Raw genomic sequence first — 21352 nt, 5'->3', positions numbered from 1 at the left:
TCTGAATTAGTCAGCCAGGGCTTGCACCTGGGTTTAGTACTTTCTCCCCAATAGATGCATGGAAGATGTTCATGTCTGATAATATAATAGAAGAGGTGCTGACATGCTCAAACATGGAGACACGAAGAATAGCCACAGACAGGGGAAAAGAGTGGAAAAATGTAATCAAACATAAGCTCCTGGCCTTCATTTGATTGACCCTTCTTGCAGGAAGTGAGAAGAACTGGGATGTACCAGTCTGTGTTTTTTGGGAGTCCTCTGCATAACCCATTGTACAAGGCCACTATGTCAATTCAAAGATTTGAACATATTCGCCGTTTCTTGCACTTTGATGACAAGAGGACCAGAGCCTACCGACTGAAAACAAACCACATGGCAGCTTTCCGCTACATATGGGGCCTGTTCCTGGTCAACTGCAGGTAGAAATTCATCCTCAGTGATTGTTTTACAGTAGATGAACAACTTGTGCCTTTCAGAGGGAACACCCAGCTTCTGCAGTAAATGCAGAGCAAGCATACAAAAGTGATACAAGTGATACAAAAACTGCAATTTCTTAAAATTAATGAAAAAATAAATAAAAATGCAAAGGGCCTCACGTCACAAACATGTTTTATGAGGAATACCTCAAATATGAAAATATTACAACTCTTCGTTTTGAAGAATAACAACCGAGTTTATAGCAAAATGCATTGTTTCTATTTGGGGTCATTTTTGACCCCACTCGTGGAAGAGTGTAGGTATTGGTAGGTTGTGCATCCAAGGGTTAAAAAAGGTACCATTTTCACATGGTTAAGTGTTTCAGAAATTATTGAATTCTTTAAATGTATATTTACAAGTAATCCTTAAAAAAGAAATTAGGAAAACATAACTATAAAAGTATTTTGGTTAAAGGTGGTATAAATGTAGTCATTAATCTTTGGTCAAAGCAGTGCCAGCAATTCCGCACTGCTCTTAGTCATCATGATAAAAACAAACTAACTTGGTAAGTTTACTGCACTGATGTGAGGATAATATCAATCTGATCAGTTTCAGTCTTGTGACTCTAAATAAAGAAAGTTTATATCCAAAACCACTGAACTTCTTGAATGTTTGTCATAACAGTGTCCTGGTTGCAAAACCTATGTGGAGAGAGAGGACCTGACCAACCTTAATGTTCAGTGCACAATCTGCACTGCAGACAAGAAGAAAGTGTGCCAGTTCTGCTGGCAATGTTTGAAGCCATGGAAAGGCAGCGCTCCACGCTCTGACCGCTGTGACAACGATGGATGCATCAATCATGATCTCGAACTTCTCAAGAACTGCAAGACTACCGCTCTCCCTCAGGTTGAGGGGGTTGATGCCTGTCCCTCCATCCGAGCCTGTCCCACCTGTGGTCAGAGGGTGGAGCACGACAAAACAGGCTGCAAGAACATCATCTGTCCTCGCTGTCAGAAAGAGTTCTGCTTTGTGTGTCTGAAACTCACTCCTGAATGCTTAAAGACAAGTTCTTACTTCATCCCCTGCAGTGATGGTGTAGCTCCCAGACAAACTTCAATACCTGTGTGGCGCAGAAACTAAGACACAGCATGCTCTCTGAGTCATTGCACATTATCCTTCTCTCATGCTAGACTTTTTCTTTTATATTTCATTCAGAGAATTTCATTGAGGGAAGTCAAAAGTTTTACATCCTGACTTGCATTAAATAGTGGTAAACTATGTTTGTTGTATCTCTTCTTATGTTGTACAGCAGTGTTTTAAAATAGTTTTCTTTGAATTAATCTCTGTTTAATAATAGTTAGTCAATAATCAAATCACTCAAACATTCCTTGTAAATAAACCAAATACACATTTAGTGTCTGACACAAATAAGTACATGTATATATGTGTTAAATCAGTTTCAGCTACTTTGGTGTTAATGAAATTAGCAACAGGTGGCAACCACCAAAGTAGGAATGGTTTTACTGGTGGAGGCCGCTGACATTTTTCCCTCCTCGTCTCATCCGACTGCTTTTTTTTTTAACTAGTTTTCGTTTGGCTAGGGTAACAGTGTCACTGCTAGTATGAGGTGATACCTGCACCCTACAGAAGTTGCACAGGTAGTCCAACTCCTTCAGGATGCCACATAACTATGTGCCACTGCCAGACGGTTTGCTGTGTCTCCCAGCACAGTCTCAACGGCATGGACGAGACTCCAGGAGACAGGCAGTTATTCTAGGTGAGCTGGAAAGGGTATAGAAGGCCTTCAACCCATCAGCAGGACCCATATCTGCTCCTTTTTTCAAAGAGGAGCAGGATGAGTATAATTTAGCTTCAAAATGACTTCCAGCACTGGTGTCAATGTCTCTGACCAAACAATTAGAAACAGACTTCTTGTGGGTGGCCTGAGGACCTAATGTCCTTTAGTGGGTTCTGTGCTCACTGTGGAGTCTGAATGGCCTTTGCCATTGAATACCAAAATACTTACAGAGTGACAGTAATAGTCTACTTTCCAAATATTTCTCCCACTATGATTTCACCCCAGATGTACCCATTCTTCCTGTTGTTCTATGTTTACTTGCTGACTGACTCATGTTTGTGCTGAAAAATTATGGGAGTCAAATTAAAGTAATGAGATGCACTCTTTCCTCTGTTGCCCCATTTATTATATTTCATTAAGGAAGTAAAATTGTTTTAAGTAATATGTATTGAATTCACGTTCATGTAACATTGTTAAGTTTATGCTGAATAATTTTTCTTCAGCTCAGCCAACATCACCAACATAATTTTTTTTTTATTTCTCAAATTGAAGTTTAAATCTGATCTCATATAGGTCAATTTCGTATTGTGTCCAGAGGTAAAGCCATAATACAATATATGGACAACATTTTAGCCATGATTGGAATCAAAACTGTGCTGTAAAAAGTATTTTTTAAAATGTATTAATTCAGAGCCAAAGTTCAGCAAATCAATATATAAATGACAAAGAAATGGCAACAGATGAGCTCAGAGGGCTCTGCTGAAGAACACAATACATTGCAATGCTTAAAAAGGAAATGCACAGCAGATTGAAAAGTAAAGTAATACTGCAATTAAAATCAGGCTTTAAACATATAAACACACAAAGGTTTATATTTAAATATCTCCTTGTAAAATTTCTTGTCTGAAATCATTGACACTTTACATTCATTGGTATGTTTTTTACACAAAGAAATGTGAAAATAAAAAAAAATAAATGAAATCTGTAATACACTACAAGACTGTAAAAAAATGAAACCATGAAGAACAAAAGACAAAAACACTCAGTGATAACATAAATATAATTCTGTGTTATGGTATATCCTAGGTTTCTTTGAACCTTTAAAAACATGTTACACCAAATAAATCCTGTAGTCAATTGTAAGTTAAGCATTTTGCAGCTATTAAAAAGAATGAAAAAGAGACGAATACAACACTGAAGCTACATTTTCAAAAAGAACAGTGGAAACAAATGAGTGGTATTATAACAGTTTCTCTGTGATCTTCAATGTAATTTTGGTATCAATCATATTCATGAATGAAAATGTGTATTTTGTTGACATTTAAAAAGTTGACATTTTGTCCAAAGTGACCTCTTTATCTATTTCAAGATGTAAACTTCTTCTAATATTTCTTTGTTTTTCTATCCATTTCGTCATGTCTTGTGTGGTTTCATCCGTAGTTTTCTTTATGATGGTCTTTGTCTGACAGTTGTCTTTACAAGCACTATCAATTTCTGTATGTTCTTCGTCAATTACTCTAACAATAGGACTTGAATTTGTTGAGCCACGTCCTCCTTCTGTAAGTCCCTGGGCTCCAATTCTTGCTTTTCGTTGAAAACGCTCCAGTCCTATATTTTCATCACTACCTCTGTCCAGCTTCTCTGTTAGTCTTTCCTTTGTTATCTTATTTCCCTCACTTTGATTCTGTTTGGTGTCACATTCATTTTTCTGTTCTTTGCTCTGTATCTGCACACCACTAACACTTGCATGGGTAACACTGATAATCTTCTCAGCTGTTTTCTGCCCTCTACCATCTAATCTCATGCTAACATGCTTTACAGCTTCACTGTTGTCAAGATTTTCAATGGTGATTTCACTCATTTGAATATATTTATCAGCTTCTTTTGTGTCTTCCCTGTCATCCTTCACACTCCTCCTCTGTGTTTGCACACTAACATCTTTATGTGCTGAATGGGTAACATCAGGATCACTGGCTTCACCCATCACATCTTCTTCTATTGGGTCATTAAGAAACCTGCTAATGCTCCTCTGCTCATTCATCTGATTATCTTTAGGTATGATTTGTATTCTGTCACTGCCTGTTTGCTCCTCCTGAGATCCATTTAAGAGGTCATATCTCGTTAACAGCTTTCTTTCTCCTGTCGTTACTTTATCAGCTTCAACATTTACAAATTTAGAGCTGTAATCTTTTCCAACAATTTGTCTACCTCCCCCATATTCTCTAGTATGCTTTCTAGAGTCGTCTGATACTTCACAACCCTCACAGTCTGTGTGGCTTTTCTGGTGTTTTGTCAGAGACAGCTGTTCCATCTCCTTCACCTCTTCACCAACAGCGTCTGCGGGATGAACTTGAAATTTGTTATAAAAGCATTTAATGCACACCAACAAAACATTAATGGAAAGCATTATAAAAAGATTTGTCCTTACTTTTCTTCTTTCTGTAAAAAAGTAGATAAGCACTCTCAGATCTAAAGAAGAAAAGAAATTGATTTATTTTTCAACTAAATCAAAATGTGTAGCTCATGTATTCAATACAGTGGTTTGAAAAGTATGTTAAAGCTTTGTATATCTACAGACTGCGATCTTTGCCCTTTGAAAATTAGCTCCAGTTAAGTCAGATTAAATGGGGAGCAATGCTTAAGTCTTGCCACAGATTCTCAATAATATTTAGGTCTGGACTTTGAGTGGGCCATTCTAAACCATAAAATGCTTTGATCTAAACCTAAACCAGTAAGGGTTGAGGCCTCCTGGTGGTTTGCCAAGGTACTGCAGGTGGGCCTCAGCGATAACAGCGAAATACTCATGTACTGATACATATTTATATACATTTATTTATGCAAAAAAACTGAATTTAAACCGGGAGTATGGTTGCTTTATGATATTATTATTCTAACCTAAATTTTCTGCTCTTGATTTGAAGTTTGTGTCTCTGGCAGGTGGATGACACATTGACCTTAAAAATATGCATATAACTCGGTACAGCCTGTGCTGTTTATGTTATTTAATACATTTTTTAGGAAATACATAATTTGGTTTTATATTTTGATTAGACTAAAGATTTAAGACTGAGTGGGCCCCGAGGGATCTTCTGCTTTTTTTTTTTAAGTGGGCCTCAGCACTCTTGACTTCGGGAATGGCTGATCTAAACCATTCCTTTGTAGCTCTGGGTGTATGTTTATGGTTGTTACCCTACTGGACGGTGAAGTCCAGTTTTCTTAAATGTGTTAGCTGTGTCTTAACTGTATTAGGATCACTGTGATTTGGGAAGATGTGATAAATAAATAAAAACTTTCTTTTCTCTATCAAACTTTATGGTTTATGATGTTATATAGTAAACAGCAGTTTGAACAACAAAATTTAAACATGAACCATTTTCCTTCCAGTTCACAACACCCTTTCCTAAACCCTGTTTTCTGGACTACACACTGCATTGCAAACCAGCAAATTTCTACTCCACTGTTTGGATATTTCTGTCCTTTGCCAATTTGCAAAACAATTTTCTGGCTCACATATAAGGCCACTTTTCACCCATTACATCTGTAGGACACAAGATCACATGTTTCCTGCGCTAATTTTCGACACAATATTATTTCTAATTAAGTACTCTCTGAATATAGAATGGATGAAATAAAAATTTTGCATCAGCAGAGTGGTATGATATAGTAATGTGGTATAGTGCATTCAATTCAATGCCAGTGCATTCACCTGCATATGTGAGATATAATATATCTACAGTATGCACTTGTGCAAAATCAAGAAATATTTGCAAAAAACATTATGTGGATATAAGAAAAAGACAAAAACTTACTTCTCAGTGTTGTCCACCTGGAACGGTTGATAATCAAGCTGTGATGGAAAAAGCAAAGCAACATATGATGCATCTCTTTCTCCTCCTCTGTAATACATAACTATGCAACACGGGTGTTTTGTAATATGTTTTAGCAACAGTGAAGAAAGGACTAACAGTCTTACCTCTGTGACCCCGGCATCATTGAAATGATACCATCTGTCTCCGTGTTCCTCCTCGATCTTGATTCTTGCACTGTAAAGTCCACTTCTCAGATCACCAACATGATCCACAACTGCATACAGTTCATATCTCTGACTCTGACCACCAAAGAAAGAAATGACAGCCATCACAATGAGCAAAGAAAATTAAAAGGATATTGATTAAATATTAATATATACTGAATACATACGTCTGGTATCTGCAGGGTGTGTTGAACCTCCACAGCACAGCTGATTTTGACGTATGACATGTCATGATAGCTGAACTCAAAGCGCTTCAGAAGTAGAAGCAAAACATCTGGATGATTCTTCATTCCATCTTTCTGAATGAAAAACATCAGAATATGTCATTATGTTTTTTTTTTCATTATAACATTATGAAGTAATAATTCTATAATAACAAAATCAGCTAATGTGCAGAAATCAGAAACAAGTTTTCACTTTACTTACAGTAATAGCATCAACTTTGCCAGCACACTGGTCACAGTACATCTGATTTTCTCCATTTAACTCTGTCATTCTGAAAAAATCGTCAATGCCATCCACCTGGAAAATGCACACATTACATTTTATTCCTTAATTCACTCTGACATAAACCCACTGACTAGTTTCATGGCTGTACGGTATTCATAAATGTTTTCTCAAGAAGGAATGTGTCTAACACGAGACAGTTAATTAACTCTTGAGTGTAACTGCCATTTGAAGGAGATCTGAGAGAAAGCAATAAACCCTCACTTTAGTAACAAACTGCACAACCAGAACACAATTACTGGTGTCAGTGGGCATTCAGACTGCAGACTTCTGCATCAGTTGCAGCTGATTTATAAAAAAATCTGTAGCTGATAACTTAACAAACCATTCCACTTTCTTTGTGTTACTTAGAAAGAGACAGGGTTGGACTTTAGCACCCCTGTTATCATTGTGGCCTACACTGTTCTGAGTTGTGCTACTACACCCCCCACCCCCACCTTCCAATGCATGTGCATTTAGGGCGGGAGGTGTGTTCTTAGATTTATGACATGGTCTAAGGAGCTTGGAAAGAAAAGCGTCTGGACTTCTTAAAGTTGCTTGAAGACGTTTCACCTCTCATCCGAGAAGCTTCTTTAGTTCTAGGGTCAACAGATACAGAGAGTAGTGCTAGTGTAACTCAGACAAACTCCCTGTGATGAACAACTGAATGTAAAATAGCAGCTTTAGACATTTATTTTTATTGAGGAAAATAGCTATTATATTGCATACTGTACTATATATATATATATATATATATATATATATATATATATATATATATATATATATATATATATATATATATATATATATGTAATGATGCAGTGCTTTTAAATTAGCTGTGTTGTGTGTATTGCTGACACATCAGTAATGAAATCCTAAAGAGAGTCTGATTGAAAATGCTGGTTTAAAGATTTATAACACATTAGTTTGCATCTGACTGCGCTTGGCCTCTTAGTTTAGATCAGTGGTTCTCAAAGTGTGTGGCAGAGTTCTGACAGGTGCAAGTTACCTGGCAGATAAGTTATGCGGACCTCATGTTTAACATCGGAATCACTTTTACAGCGGAACAAAGAAATTCGCAGCAATTATTTTAATAATATGCGCATCCGCTGCAGCCACGTGTGTAAGTCGACAGCCACAATAAAGAATTGTGCTGAAAACTGTGAACATATGGTCGGGTCTACACTTCTTTACTGCGGCTATCGACTTACACACGCGGCTGCAACTTTTCAGCTACAGCCTACACACATCAACAACAACAACAGGACCCAGTTCATTCTGTTTTAAGCCGGTGAGGCGTGATTGGGGATGCCGCTCAGGTGTGTCCACCTCCCCCGCAGCCGTGCCGCAGACCACACCCCGCCAAAGCTCTGCAGTCAAAAACAGGCTCACTGCAGCCAATAAGAGTGAATAGTATAAACTCTCAATGAAATGAAAGTTGTTTGTTTAAAACAAATTACTGAAGGATTCATTGTGAATTTATTAGAGTTTATTATCTAAATAAAGTTGCAGTTAGGCTTTTCTGTCATTGTTTTTATTAGATGGGGTGTGAAAACATTTCTTCAAAGTCTGAGAACCGCTGGTTTAGATCAAGGAACTGTCAAAGTAGTCCAGGCCCTTTGATCACATTATGGTTAAGTTTTGGTGGGGATGTACCGAGTGTGGTAAGAAACAGGTTTGAATGTGGTGATTCAAAACTGTTCATGTTTATACTGTCTTGATTTTAAATAGTTAAAAAATAGGTATGCTTTCTAAATATATGTATTTTATTTTATTTAGAACTTTAGTTTTGGATATTCATCATTAAGTGGGAGATATTTATTTTTCTTTTGTTTTCTAGAAAAAATATTTTTCTTAGTTAATTTTTCTTAGTTTTTCTATAGTATGGCCAACTAATCTGCACTGTAATTATGACACACTAAACCACTGCTGTGAATTAAAGGGAATAAAAACTGGTGAAAAGCCACTGCCACGTTCAGGGGCAAAAGTTAAACCAACTGAAAGTGTACAGTAGAGGGAATAATTACTGGGTGCCCTGCTGAATTGCTCACTTTCAAAGACATGAACAGTCTCAAATGGAGAGAGACAGAATATAAACCAAAAATCCAGGAAAAACTTTTATTTGCACTGTATTGAGCAAAATAAGAATTTAGTCTGCAAACCAGCCAAAATTCTGGCTCCCACAGACCACAGTTTGTAATCTGTGTGCCACACGGGTACACAGCCAATCAGTGAATTGCAGATACTCCCGCTCTCAGCGTGTTATATGTATAAAGCTCACCTTTTCACAGAATCTGTTTGTTTCATTCCAACATCTCCACCACCATGGGTGAGACCAAACATCTGTTAAAGGGACAAGATTGTAGATCTGCTTAAGGTTGGAATGTGCTACCACACCATCAGCAAGAAGCTTGGTGAGAAGGTGACAACTGTTGGTGTGGTTTTTCAGAAATGGAAAACACATAAAATGACCATCAGTCACCTTCAGTGTGGAGAGCTTGCCTCATGGGGTGAAGATGATCGTGTGCCCAAAAGTACACAGGAGGAGCTTGTTAATGATATCAAGGCAGTTGTGACCACAGTCACCAAGAACACCACTGATGACACACTATGGCATAATGGACTAAAATCTTGCAGCACCCAAAAGCTTCCTCTGAGCAAGAAGGCCCGAGTACAGGCCCCTCTTTAGTTTGTCAGTGACCTCTAAATAATTTAGAGAAAGTTTGAGATAAAGCGCTGTTGTCAAATTAAACCAAAATCGAGCTCTACGGCATCAACTTGACCTGCCATGTTTGGAGGAAGAGAAATGCTGAGAATGGCCCAAAGAACACCATCCCCACAGTCAAGCATGGATGTGGAAACATTATGCTTTGGGCTGTTATTCTGCTAAGAGTACAGGATGACTCCACCGTATTGTACCTTCGTCCCTCAGCCAAAATAATGAAGATGGTCTACCGGTATGACAATGACTCAAAAAATACAATCAAGGAAACAAAAAGAGGGGCTAATGAAGAAGAACATTAAAGTCATGGAGTGGCCTAGCCAGTCTTTAGACCTCAGTCCTGAAAATCTGTGTAGGGAGCTGAAGCTTCAAAGTGCCAAGTGGCAGCCAAAAAAAACAAAAACAAAAAAAAACAGGATTAAGAGAGTTTCTGTAAAGAAGAGCGGGCCAAAAATCCTCCTGAGACATGTGCAAGCCTGGTGACCAGCTACAAGACTGTAAAACTTTTATGTCACGTGTTTTTCTGAATTTTTGGTTGACATGTTGTCTCTCCATGAAACTACCACTAAAAGTAGAGACTGTTTATTTCTTTTTAATTAAGAAAACTTTCAAATTCAGCAGGGGATGAAATTTCCCCTACGGTATATATTGAAAACAGAAACATGCTCAGAGGTTTGAGGCTTGTCAGATCCTTACCACTCTGTATCCTTCACTTCCTTTTGTGTCAGTGCAGGAATCCACCAATGCAAGAGGAAGATGCCAGAATGGTATATCTATGTCAGTCTCTGTCAGGCATTTACAACAGGTGGTCTTCTTTGCCAACATGCCATGGAAGATCTGAAAAACAAATGAACAAAAACCTGTTAACATTATTATTTTTTTCCATCCTGCTTATAGATACCGTTTGATCAAAATTGTACCTGTGATGCCTGAGGACTGGTCAGTGTTAAAATCTTCTCAAAGTACTCTGCAGCATCACGCTGTTCATACACTGAGTGCAGAGATGTTCAACAAAACAAGTGAATTATAAAAATGTTTCTTTAACCATGAACTTTAATTATGGATTATGAATGTAACACTTCAAATGCACAGGTGATTTATAGAATTCAAATGTTTTGTTGTCTTGTGTGTCTGTACCATTGTCAATGCCCAGCTTCTTTATTATTGCATCCGTCTTTGCAGTATGATTCTGTAAGTCTTCAAACAGGGCTTTAAGATGTTGGTCAATAAACTGAGAATTTTCATTGCTGTGCCTAAACAAAGACACTGCTGGTCATGAGTGATACAAAACTCAGTTTTAAACTGCTAATCTAGCTGACATTAATACATTATGGTGCACGACAACGGACAACAACAAACCTCATCACTGCTTCTCTGAAGTCTTTGGTCATAAACAGCACCTGCAGCACACTGTTCAGATAGCATGTTGCTCCTTCTTTTGCCAAGCCATGGTACTTTACATCCGCTGCTGGGGAGAGATTGTTATGTAAGCATGCAGGTAGCAGAACTGCTTTCATACCATAAGCATGGATTATAAAACAGCACAGACAGCGAATAGTTGCACCCGTTCATGTTTTGCACAAATTACTGTTTTGTAGATTGAATTTTACGAGAAAAGCGTCATCTCTGTAGATCAGTCCACATTCTACTGAATAGACTGATTAGTATTACATTTTTAAGACCCAGTTTGCTGCAAAAGAGGTTGATGACACTAAACGCACTGCACCTACCTGCAGGGTTAAAGGTTCCGTCGAAAAACTGTCGACCCGTATAATTCATTTTCAGTCACTTTAGAACCTCAGTCCGGTTTTACACCGCCAGCGGCCACAAAGACACGGCTGGTTAACAGCAAAACAGTCGCAACTGTTCCGAAAATACCTTTTCTACAAATGCACTAATGCATGTGAGCATGCATTACGATTGCAACTTCGAGACACTCCCTGGGATTCTTCACGGACAAGAGGATTAAGCTGTTTTCACGTCCAGTTAAGTCGAAACTGTGGAAACAGTTTCTGTTTGACCTGTTCGTGCTGTATTCAGGGTGCACCGGAAAAAAACAAATATTTCTGTTAAAATAAGCGTCACATGACCGAACACTGTTATCCTCTCCAAAAGGTAGTGGGCACTGCACCCTTAAATGTGATAGTTAAAAATATGAACCCGTAGTTATTTAATCAGAAATAAGAAACCTGTTAATATGTTACATGTGTCCCGATTCTCAAAGGAAGGCAGGATAACTGATCTCTGAAGCAAACAATGCATTCCTTTGGAATACGTCAGTCATCTATTTTTAATTCAGAAAGTGAAGCAATCGTTGTTGCCACAGGGTGTTAGTTATTAGAGATGTAGAGCAGGTAAAGCAATGACGTTATCTACTTGTTGTTCGAGTTACTACACAGTACACCAGTAAAAACATATACTTTTATGCAAATTAGTTTTTATGTCCCTTTCTGCGAAACACTGCTGCTGTAGTGCTGAAATGCTCATTGTAAAGTGGGTATATAGTGATATATAGTGTATAGTATAGTGATATATACTGGGAACACTACTTTTTATATTTTAAGGTATCTTTTCTCTCATAAATATGTAGCCTGCTTCAACACTAATATTCCTACAGAATATGTTTTATCCTCATCAGCACTCATCTGTTGTGTGTTTGTCAGTAAGTGCTGCGGAAACTGAGACATTCACTTTGTGTTAAATGACTAGAATAGAGTTGATGTTTAACCCGCTTTGTTGGCTTAGAAACCAAAAACACAGGCAAAATGATGAGCTCATGAGATTATAATTACCAGGAAATTCCACTGAACATGCAACGTTCTGTCAAAACAGCCACATTGATTCCAGCTGTGAGGGTGTTTACTTGATAAGATTCCTGATGAGATCATTCATGATTTCTGCTTTGCAGGCAGCACATGCCTTTCCTCTGTTTAATAACAATCTTTAAGAAAGTTTCATCAGCTGCATTTCATATGTACTTACAAAAGAGGATGCATTGAAGAGCGCAGTTTTATTTTATACAACAATAAAAGCTGATTTTTTTTTTCAAACATGAGCATATTATTGGATTATTGTCACTTTTTATAAACAGTCTATGTACAAAGCAACTCGTAAACAGTGGCTGAAGTGCAAGCAGTGGCAGCTGAAGCCATCGGTGGAGATGATCTCAGTCAAGGCTTCAGTCCTCCAGGAACCTTCATCACCATGTGGATGACAGACATGTGCTGGATTCCATATTCAGACAACTTTGTCTCAGATCCATCCAACATCTTATCTGTGAATATCAGCCGCAGAGCTTCCTCTCCTGCACACACACACACACGCACACACACACACACACACACATGTGTGTATTTATATCCTTGTGGGGACATCTCATTGACACAATGCTTTCCCTAGCCCCTTACCCTAACCCTAACCATCAAAAATGAATGCCTAACCCTGACCCTTACCCTAAACCTAACCATAACCTAATTGTAACCCTGACACTAAAACCACATTTTGAGGCTCAAAAATGCCTTCAAACTCGTGGGGACCGGGATTTTGGTCCCCACAAGGGCTGTTTGTCCCCACAAGTATAGTAAACTACCAATTTTTGGTCCCCATGAAGATGTTAATACCCGTCCACACACACACGCACGCACACACACACACACACACACAGTAAACACCATTTTAATACATGCATTTTAATAGGCACATCCACAGAGATGTATTAGATTACTAGCCCACATTTAGAACAGAATCAGAAAGGGTTTTATTGCCAGATGTTGTGAAGGTTTACAACATTAGGAAATTGCTTTGGTACTTAGTGCGAAACATACTATAAAACAAACACTTAAATAAACATAAAAATTAAAAGTGCTAAGCAAATAGATATATACATAAATGCAGGTGATGATCAGCGCAAAAATGGAGCAGATGCAGAGAACACAGTATAGAGTCATGTGTTTGTGTTGGGAACAGTCTTATGGTTATTGTTCATGAGTCCAACAGCAGAGGGGAAGAGACTGTTCTTATGGCGAGAGGTTCTGGTCTGAATGGACCGGAGCCTCCTGCCTGAGGGGAGCAAGTCAAACAGACTGTGTCCAGGGTGAGAAGGGTCAGCAGTGATCCGAGCTGCATGCCCCAGTGTCCTGGAGGTGTACAGGTCCTGCAGAGACCTACTCTGCAGGTCTATTAAGTAATGTACTTAAAGTTGGACTTGCTTGTTACTAGACTGAGTTTCCACATTATGTGCTTTATCTCCAAAGGTTGATTCAGTTCATCTGGACGTAACGTTTTCAGTGGAACAATGGGCTGGGAGGTCAGTTCCTTCATCATCAGTTCCTTCAAACTGACCTTCCAGCCCATTGTTCCTTCAGTGGTACTAGTTTCAGTCATTATGCAAATGTACTGTTTATAAGATTGGGGAAACCTGCAGTCAGCTGAGACTGAAGAAGTCACTTGGATGAGTGACAAAACGTTTCTCCCACTGAAAACACTACGTTGAGATGAACAGAATCAACCTTTGGAGATTTACTTACCTGGATGATTGAGCATGCATCAAGACGTATGTGCTTCATCCTTCTACTTCATCACATTTACTCCCTTTACAATATTTTAAAGAAAAGTTTCTAAAACTGCTGCTTGAATAGACCTATCAGAACCAGAGAAATATACTAATACAGTAATGTTAAAGAAAAAAAGCTTGTCGTTGTGCATAATGCAGTCTACTTTCACTTTTGATTCTTCAGTTTACCAAAAGAAAAACAACATTTTAAATGCTACTGTGAGCGCCTTCGTCAGCCACGGGCTACGTGGTGTCACATGATGTAAGTTATGGAAGTCTTAATGTCTCAGTGCATTTACCTGCGGTCTCCGGAAGCCTCTGACTTATTTTTTCCTTCAGCTGTTTCACTGTCATGCTCTGAAACTGCTCATCAGTGTTGCACAGGTCAATATTCATCTTCTCACCCCGTAGTCCATGAACCACAACCTGGTAGATCTTTCCCATTATGTGCTGGTTTCTGTGCCTGTTGCTGAAACTAATAATGACCCTTTAGTTTCTTCTTTGGGTTCATCAGAGGGCTCAGGAAACTTTCACTTTCATTTAGATAATTGTTTTTGTTTCTACTCATGAGACTTCTTATCTTTTACAATCAGCACCTCTTTCAAAAAAACTGTCAAATATATGTTGATGTTTCCTCAAAAGTGTAAATTAAAATATATATATAAAAAAAACGTTTTTAATATTTAACAGTGTTTGCTATAAAAAGGTTCATCACTGAGTTTATTCTTAGAGTTTATGGTCGTCATTATAGTTCCTGTTCAGCACTCAGCACGTAACAACCTAAATTACCAAGTGTGTGAATGTGATTCTTTATTAGACGTTTCCCTGACTGGAAATCTAAACTGATATCTCAGTTTATGATGAGAGCAGGGCGTGTTTATTTACCTGCTGTTCCTCTTTAACACGAATCTCATTAAAAAATCACTGCAAATATTATTTATCAGTTCCATTATAAAACAACATGTACTATGTTCAACATATTGACTGACTGTGGGGAAAAGTATGGTGGCCCTGAGAGGTCAAACTTACTAAACCCAAAGGAAACAACAGCTAATAGAAAATGCTGCAAAAAGCACACAAAGCAGAGCAGAGGTAGAAAAAATAGAATGGACACGAAGCTGAAAAAAACATGTCAAAAAATGCCAAAAAGCACATGTGAATCATGTTATTAGCGCACAACTTATCTTGGACACAAGTGAATCTTTCACTTTTTCAGCACCTCTCAGCACAGTCCATCATATGTTTGAGTTTCTGTCACTCCTGCAGCTGCTGTACTGCATCTGACCTCTCAGGGCCACATTACAAAGATGTGTGTTTGAGATCTTCTGCAAGTAACACCTGCATAACTTGACAAGTAAATTTTTCTAACACAAATGCACAAAGTCTCATTAAAGCAACGGTCCCCAACCCTTTTTGTTTTGCACCACGGACCCGTCGGGCAATATTTTCACGGAGGTGTCGCGGATAAATACAACAAAATAAAACCAGTACTGGTACCAAAAAAAATATTCATAACACACGGGAAAAGACCCAAGGAAACTGACTTAATGATAAAACATTAAAAAATAACGATAAAAACCCTGAAAACCATAAATTTCAAACCTGAGCCTCAACTCTCGTGGCCTGGTACCAAACTACTCATGGACCAGTACCGGTCTGTGGACCAGGGGTTGGGGACCGCTGCATTAAATAATTTACTGAACGTTTTAAATACATACACAAGACATTGACATATAACAACGTAAACAAATGCATTCCTCTTCACAGTTTACCGATCACAATTAACAACATCACCTCCAAGGCTCTTTTATTATATATTTTTTCTCTGTTTCTCTATTTCTTCCTGGGCTACTCCTTGGTTTACTTGTTTTTGTTCCAGTCTTAGTATCAGTGTTGTCCCTAACTTCCCAAAAAGTGTCTCGTGCTTTCTGCTGTTTCTTTTGGGAATTACTGTTTTGCTGAGTCTCGTAAATTTTCCGTGTTCTCAAATTTTCTGTTTTGCTCATATGAGGATACATGGGTGTCTTTGTATTTGAATCAAGCCACTGCACATCTGCTTTAATGTTTATGCGATTGTCAGTTGTTTTGTTTATCCGTGCTGCTCTTTGGTTTGGCTGTTTATCCGGTTCTCCATTAAAGTTCATCAGTTTTCCCAAAATTCCATCATCACAGCAGCTTTTTGGCAAATCACCATTGAAGCTCTTTAAAATGTCCTTCCCTTTGTCATTATATCTCTCTGGTTGATAATGAGGAAAAGCAGCGTCTCCTCTGTGTGTCTCATGACTCCTTCCTTCAGCCTTGATGTCTGAATGTGCACACTGAGCATCGTGGTCACTTCCATCAGTCTTTGGAGGTTCTTTGCTCACTTTGAACAGAAAAGATGGAAGATTAGTAAAACACAGAATGATCAATGACCAATCTGTCTTTGGAGAAGAGATTATTGCTCTCATGGTATTCATTATGAATGTCATAATTTTTGCATCAGTCTGATATGTGTGTGGCAAAACATCTGGCACTCCGTAAAAAAGAAAAGCAGCATTAAGTGACATTTGGCTTTTAGGAAATGAATATTTTAGGCAAACTGGCCAATCAATTGTGCAAAAAACAGTTAAATCAGTTTGTGTTACTGATTAATTTTCTGATTGTACATTAGTGTTCTTCAAAACAGTGAAAGAACTTAAAACTGAAACAAAAACAACCAGTACTTCTTTAAAGCATGCAGTTTTGGCTCCTCCTACAGGTCAAAAATAATTCTTCAGATACTCTTAATATTATTTTTATCTACAAGCTTTTGGGAAACACTTCTTAAGTATGCTAGTAAGACAACTTTTACATTTTTACACTCTTTGCACTACATCTAAGTCTAGTAAAATAATGTCACCTTCAATTTCAATCAAATTAAATGTTATTTATTTGTCTCCAAATCACAACAACAGTTGACTCGAGGCACTTTATATCATAAGGTAAAGATTACAGTAGGAAATTATTTTCTTTTCTCGGTGGTTTAACCATTTCAAATAAATTATAATTATGAATTTTAAAAAATTATAAGAGGTGATCTTAAGCAAACTTACCTTTCCTGTACAGGAGGATGTAAGCTGCAGAAGACCTGTTATGAGGAATTATTAGAAAGACGCCATCAAACATTGTCAAAAGTCAACCAGCTGAATAATGTGAACTCCAGCTGCATCATGTCAGACATGGTTCTAGCTCAGGAAATGTCCTCATGTTGCATTAGACAAAAGAAGTGTTTACCTCAGTGGGTTTTCTTTAGCCAAAAATAGTTTGACCTGAAAAATGAAAAATAATAATTAATTAAAGACTTAATGTCATGTTGTTAAACACTTAACTGTCTGAGGACTTGTCAAATTATGCTCCCTTACACTTTCAACACGTCCATCATTGAAGCAGTACCACTGCCCATTTTCATATGATTTGATTTCTGCGGTGTAGTGTCCTCCTGTGAGACTGCCAAAGTGGTTAACCACAGCGTAGAGCTCATAAGTACATTTCTGGAGAGAAGGAAATAAAACAAAGTCATTAAATTTAAAAGATAAAAGTTAAAACATTTTGCTGTTGTGTCTAAAATACCTCCATGTGTAAAGTTTGAGGCACATCAGCTTTGCAGTGAAGCTTGACGTAGCATCTCAGCTTGTAGTCAAAGGTAAATCTCTTTAGCAGGAGGGTCAGAACATCTGGATGTTGTGTTATCTCCCATTTCTAGGACACAACATAAAAACAACTACATGAACCAGAGGCATTCACCTTTTGTGATAAAAACTTTAAGAGATCAGATTCATCACTCACAATGTTTGCATTTTGCTTTTCATCACAGCGGTTGCAATATATCTGGTCATCACCAGATACTTGTTGTAACTCAAAGAAAGCTTCGAGTCCTTGCTCCTGCAAATCATGAAGATTTATGTAAAACAGGTTGCTCTTTTAACATTTTGAAAATATATACCCTTGCTTTTAATGAAAGAAAATTCAGTACCACATTGTAGGTTTTATATCTTGAATCTTCCACCATTAGTGGCAGAATCCAAAAGAAGCTCCTGGAATCGTTCTTCATGTTGCACTTACAGCATGTTGTCCTGTGATTCAGCTCTCCTTTAAAGATCTGGACACAAAAAAGTGCAATTGTTGCCGTGCACCCGTGTAATCAGAGACACTGTTAGAGCTATACTGCACTGACAAAAGCATTTTGTTAGAATAAAGTACAATAATTTGTGAGGCCTACTGCTACATCTACTCCTATTTTCTGTTCAGGAATGCAAATAAATAACTCATTTGGCTTATTAATCAAAAAAGTAATTTCTGCTATTTTTTTCTGCTTTTTTTGTAAAATGGGAAATGTGAAAGTTCATGGATTAAATATTAGAATTAAAAATATCATTTTGATTAAAGACATTGTGCATGCTGTTAAAGTCATTATCACACGGTGGTGCTCTAATTAATTTGTTAAGCATTGTATAAATGAACTTTTAACCTGTCAACACTCACTAGAACATAACAAACAGTCTGTATAGAATCACCAACATTTAAATTTTTAAAAAGATTTCTTTTTAAACTTTTTTCTCCTTGGAAGTTAAACTTCTACCACCATCTGCACTGCTTCATAATTCTGCATGCAGAATTCAAAATACTTTGTCGTTTCCCTCTCTTATATTGTCTCGGGTAAATCTAAGTATTTTAATCTTTACACTTTACACTCAGCTACTGCACATATTTGAAAAAGTATATTTACTTTTTCAAATATGTACATATATATTGATTTTTACTCAACTACCCAGACACGTGTTTATGGTTTAAGAACCTACATAAAAAAATCTGATTCTTTATTTTCCAAAGGACGCTTTTAACACTGATTAGCAGACCGCTACAGCTGGTGCCTGCTGTGCTGTACCTTGTACACGTGTACATAGATATTTTCACATTTCAGCACTGATTAATGAACACTGTGCCCTTAAAGTAAACAGAGCTGTATGTTGGTCGCACCTTGGAAGCGTCTTGGCTCGTCATACACAAAATCTTCTCAAAATACTCAGCAGCATCACGTTGTTCAAATACTGAAGATCAGGGAGATAGAAGATGACGCAAAATTAATTACCAGAGCACCAGTGATAATATATTTGTTACAGCATTTCAAGTGCACACACAGAATAATGAGACATGTCAAATAAACCATCTTACCATCTGTGATGCCCAGCTTCTCTGTGATGTTACGTGTTTCGGCCAATTGTTTCTGTAAATCATCAAACAGCCTTCTCAGCTCTGGGTCAACGATTGGTGAGTCTTTTCTGCCCCTCCGGTGATCTGGACTGCTTAATTTGTAACCAGGAAACAAAAGTAATGTGATTAAAAATCTTTATATTTCCACTTACTTCCAGACTTTAACGCGTATTAATTCCTGGAAGAATGACACTTTCACATCAATCTGACACTTCTGTTAAATAAAAGAAAAACTTCATCTTGTTTCTTAAAACTGAGATTCAAAGAGTAAAAGAAAATAAAAAACATTTTCTGTGATACTCTACGTTTCTGATTTATTCTGATTTTCCTACATTTCTTCTTTTTTTTCTTTCCCATGCATCTAGGCTTTATGCTAACTTATTACAGCTGTGTTCATCTCCTCAAGACAACAAAGCCATATTTAAAAACATCCCAAATAAAGTTGTTTTTCAAACCTTTTCAAAGCGTCGCGAAAGTTTTCTGTCATGAAAAGCACCTGAAGCACGCTGTTCAGGTAACATGTAAGACCTGGACTCTTGAGGCCATGGTAATCTAAAAAGTAAGTCAGTGGGGGTAAAGAATATAAGTCACACATCATATAACCAGAGCCACATGCTTTATGCTGCTGCATTTTATACTACTTACCTGCAACAGGAAGGCTTTTTAGTTTCTTTCTGAACCTCGACACGAGGTAGTGATTCATCCTGATGTCCGTCTGATGTGTGTCGGCATTTTCACTCCTGAACTTTACTGTCAGATGCTTGGATTCATTCTGTTGAAGGATATTAGATACAGCAGAGGTTAGAGCAGGAGAGTCAAACATAATGCTCGGGGGTTACACTTGACCCGGTAAAGACGCCAATCCAGCCAATTAGATGGCTTTGGGAAATTAGTAGAAAAGCATAGACATTAAGAAGCTTTTTCTCCTGATAAAAACCTTCCCCGTGGCCATTCATACTGAGCCAAAAATAGCTAATTAATAGATAACAGTTGTGTGTAAAGTGCTGTTGAAATTGCGTTTCTTTTTTCTTATAATAACATATCTCAGGTTTGCAATGTGTAGTTAAACTTCTTTACACTGACAGAAGGGGGAGCTTCACTGGTCTGGCCCACTTAAAGTTTGCTGTATGTGGCCCAGGATGTAAAGTGAGTTTGACATTCCAGAATTTGAGGATAACCAGACAGGCACCAACAAACATTCAGACGGCAGGGTCAGAGTTCGGCATAAACAACATGAGAGCATGGATCCATCCTGCCATATATCCACAGTTACAGCTGCTGGTGGTGTACAGTGGACCATTCCTCTGATGACTGCTTCCAGCAGGATAACTCACTATGTTATCTCGAATCATCTTAAACTGTTTTCTTTTTACATTAAAATGAGTTCAGTGTACTCAAATGACCTCCACAGCCACCAGATGTCAATCCAACACATCAACTTTAGGATGTGGTGGAACAGCAGAGTCATGGATGTGCGGCAGACACATCTGCAACAGCTGTGTGACGCTGTCGTGTCTGCATCCTCTCGTTTGTTCTGTTTTCTCTCTCCGTGCAGTAGAGTTACTGGACTGTGTTATGTAGCATGCTTTAAATAAAGCTGGTCTAAGTAAAGTTGAGCTGGTAATAATAAAGCAACATTATAAAGACGATACTTTTACGGTTGGTAGTACAGCTTTCTTTGGTAATGTGCTATCATTACAAATGTGCTATAAGTAAAATAACCTTGAAACGTCTGATTTTCGAAATCGCGAATTCATTCAAAATTAAATTGTAAACCCTTTAAATTTGAATGAATTCGTCCACAGCAACAGTCTGTGCCTCGAGTGTTATTGAACCATGCTGCCGCCTCTTAGCCGTGCTTACCCGCCTTCAGGGGCGATAAAACAGACCATTCAAGCAACATTAAAACAATCACAGCTTCAGTATAAAGTACCAACGCACTGACGCTATAACCCGTAAGTCCAGACAGCACTAATGATGATGTTTTCTAACGGTGAGTAGTAAAAAGGGAGGGTAAACAGGAGAGTACTCACCGTGCAGCCTATCTGATTTACCGACCTCAGCAAACTTTCACTTTCGATACCGGAGAGAGGCTGAACGAGGAAGTGC

The 21352-nt window shown here is 37.9% G+C and overlaps 3 protein-coding genes across 5 annotated transcripts in view; 1 reads left to right on the top strand and 2 right to left on the bottom strand.

Annotated features, from left to right (window-relative positions):
- The window catches only part of LOC134618537 (uncharacterized), a 7455-nt gene extending 5892 nt beyond the window's left edge, over positions 1-1563 (top strand). The window contains exon 4 of the mRNA XM_063463983.1: positions 1102-1563. Coding sequence (XP_063320053.1) covers positions 1102-1557 — 456 coding nt within the window. The 3' untranslated portion in view covers positions 1558-1563. The remainder of the gene's footprint in view (positions 1-1101) is intronic.
- Positions 1564-3496: 1933 nt separating this feature from the next.
- On the bottom strand, positions 3497-11487 carry LOC134618525 (ubiquitin carboxyl-terminal hydrolase 17-like protein B). 2 transcript variants are annotated; one of them, XM_063463962.1, is made up of 11 exons: positions 11190-11487; positions 10819-10927; positions 10597-10712; positions 10380-10450; positions 10156-10296; positions 6675-6770; positions 6416-6547; positions 6189-6323; positions 6025-6062; positions 4644-4684; positions 3497-4552 (listed from the first exon to the last, which is right to left on the bottom strand). In XM_063463962.1, exons 1-11 carry the CDS (start codon positions 11236-11238, stop codon positions 3537-3539), a joined length of 1944 nt encoding a protein of 647 aa, XP_063320032.1. In that variant the 5' UTR covers positions 11239-11487; the 3' UTR covers positions 3497-3536. The 2 variants fall into 2 exon arrangements, with proteins under 2 accessions (XP_063320032.1, XP_063320041.1); XM_063463971.1 differs by having other exon boundaries at positions 10819-10924.
- A 3295-nt stretch (positions 11488-14782) lies between these two features.
- On the bottom strand, positions 14783-21324 carry LOC134618495 (ubiquitin carboxyl-terminal hydrolase 47-like). Of its 2 annotated transcripts, none has more exons than XM_063463926.1 (12): positions 21277-21324; positions 19889-20015; positions 19699-19795; positions 19205-19332; positions 19010-19080; positions 18006-18131; positions 17819-17914; positions 17603-17731; positions 17395-17523; positions 17267-17301; positions 17086-17120; positions 14783-16376 (listed from the first exon to the last, which is right to left on the bottom strand). In XM_063463926.1, the coding sequence occupies exons 2-12, from the start codon at positions 19944-19946 to the stop codon at positions 15802-15804; spliced, it is 1479 nt and encodes a 492-aa protein (XP_063319996.1). In that variant the 5' UTR covers positions 19947-20015; positions 21277-21324; the 3' UTR covers positions 14783-15801. The 2 variants fall into 2 exon arrangements, with proteins under 2 accessions (XP_063319996.1, XP_063319987.1); XM_063463917.1 differs by having other exon boundaries at positions 19205-19335; positions 21277-21323.
- Positions 21325-21352: the final 28 nt, after the last annotated feature.

Source organism: Pelmatolapia mariae, linkage group LG3_W, assembly GCF_036321145.2.
Source record: "Pelmatolapia mariae isolate MD_Pm_ZW linkage group LG3_W, Pm_UMD_F_2, whole genome shotgun sequence".
In the NCBI taxonomy this organism is placed as follows: Eukaryota; Metazoa; Chordata; class Actinopteri; order Cichliformes; family Cichlidae; genus Pelmatolapia; species Pelmatolapia mariae.
Note: the sequence above shows the minus strand (reverse complement) of the source record. Positions and strands in the feature narration are given on the sequence as shown.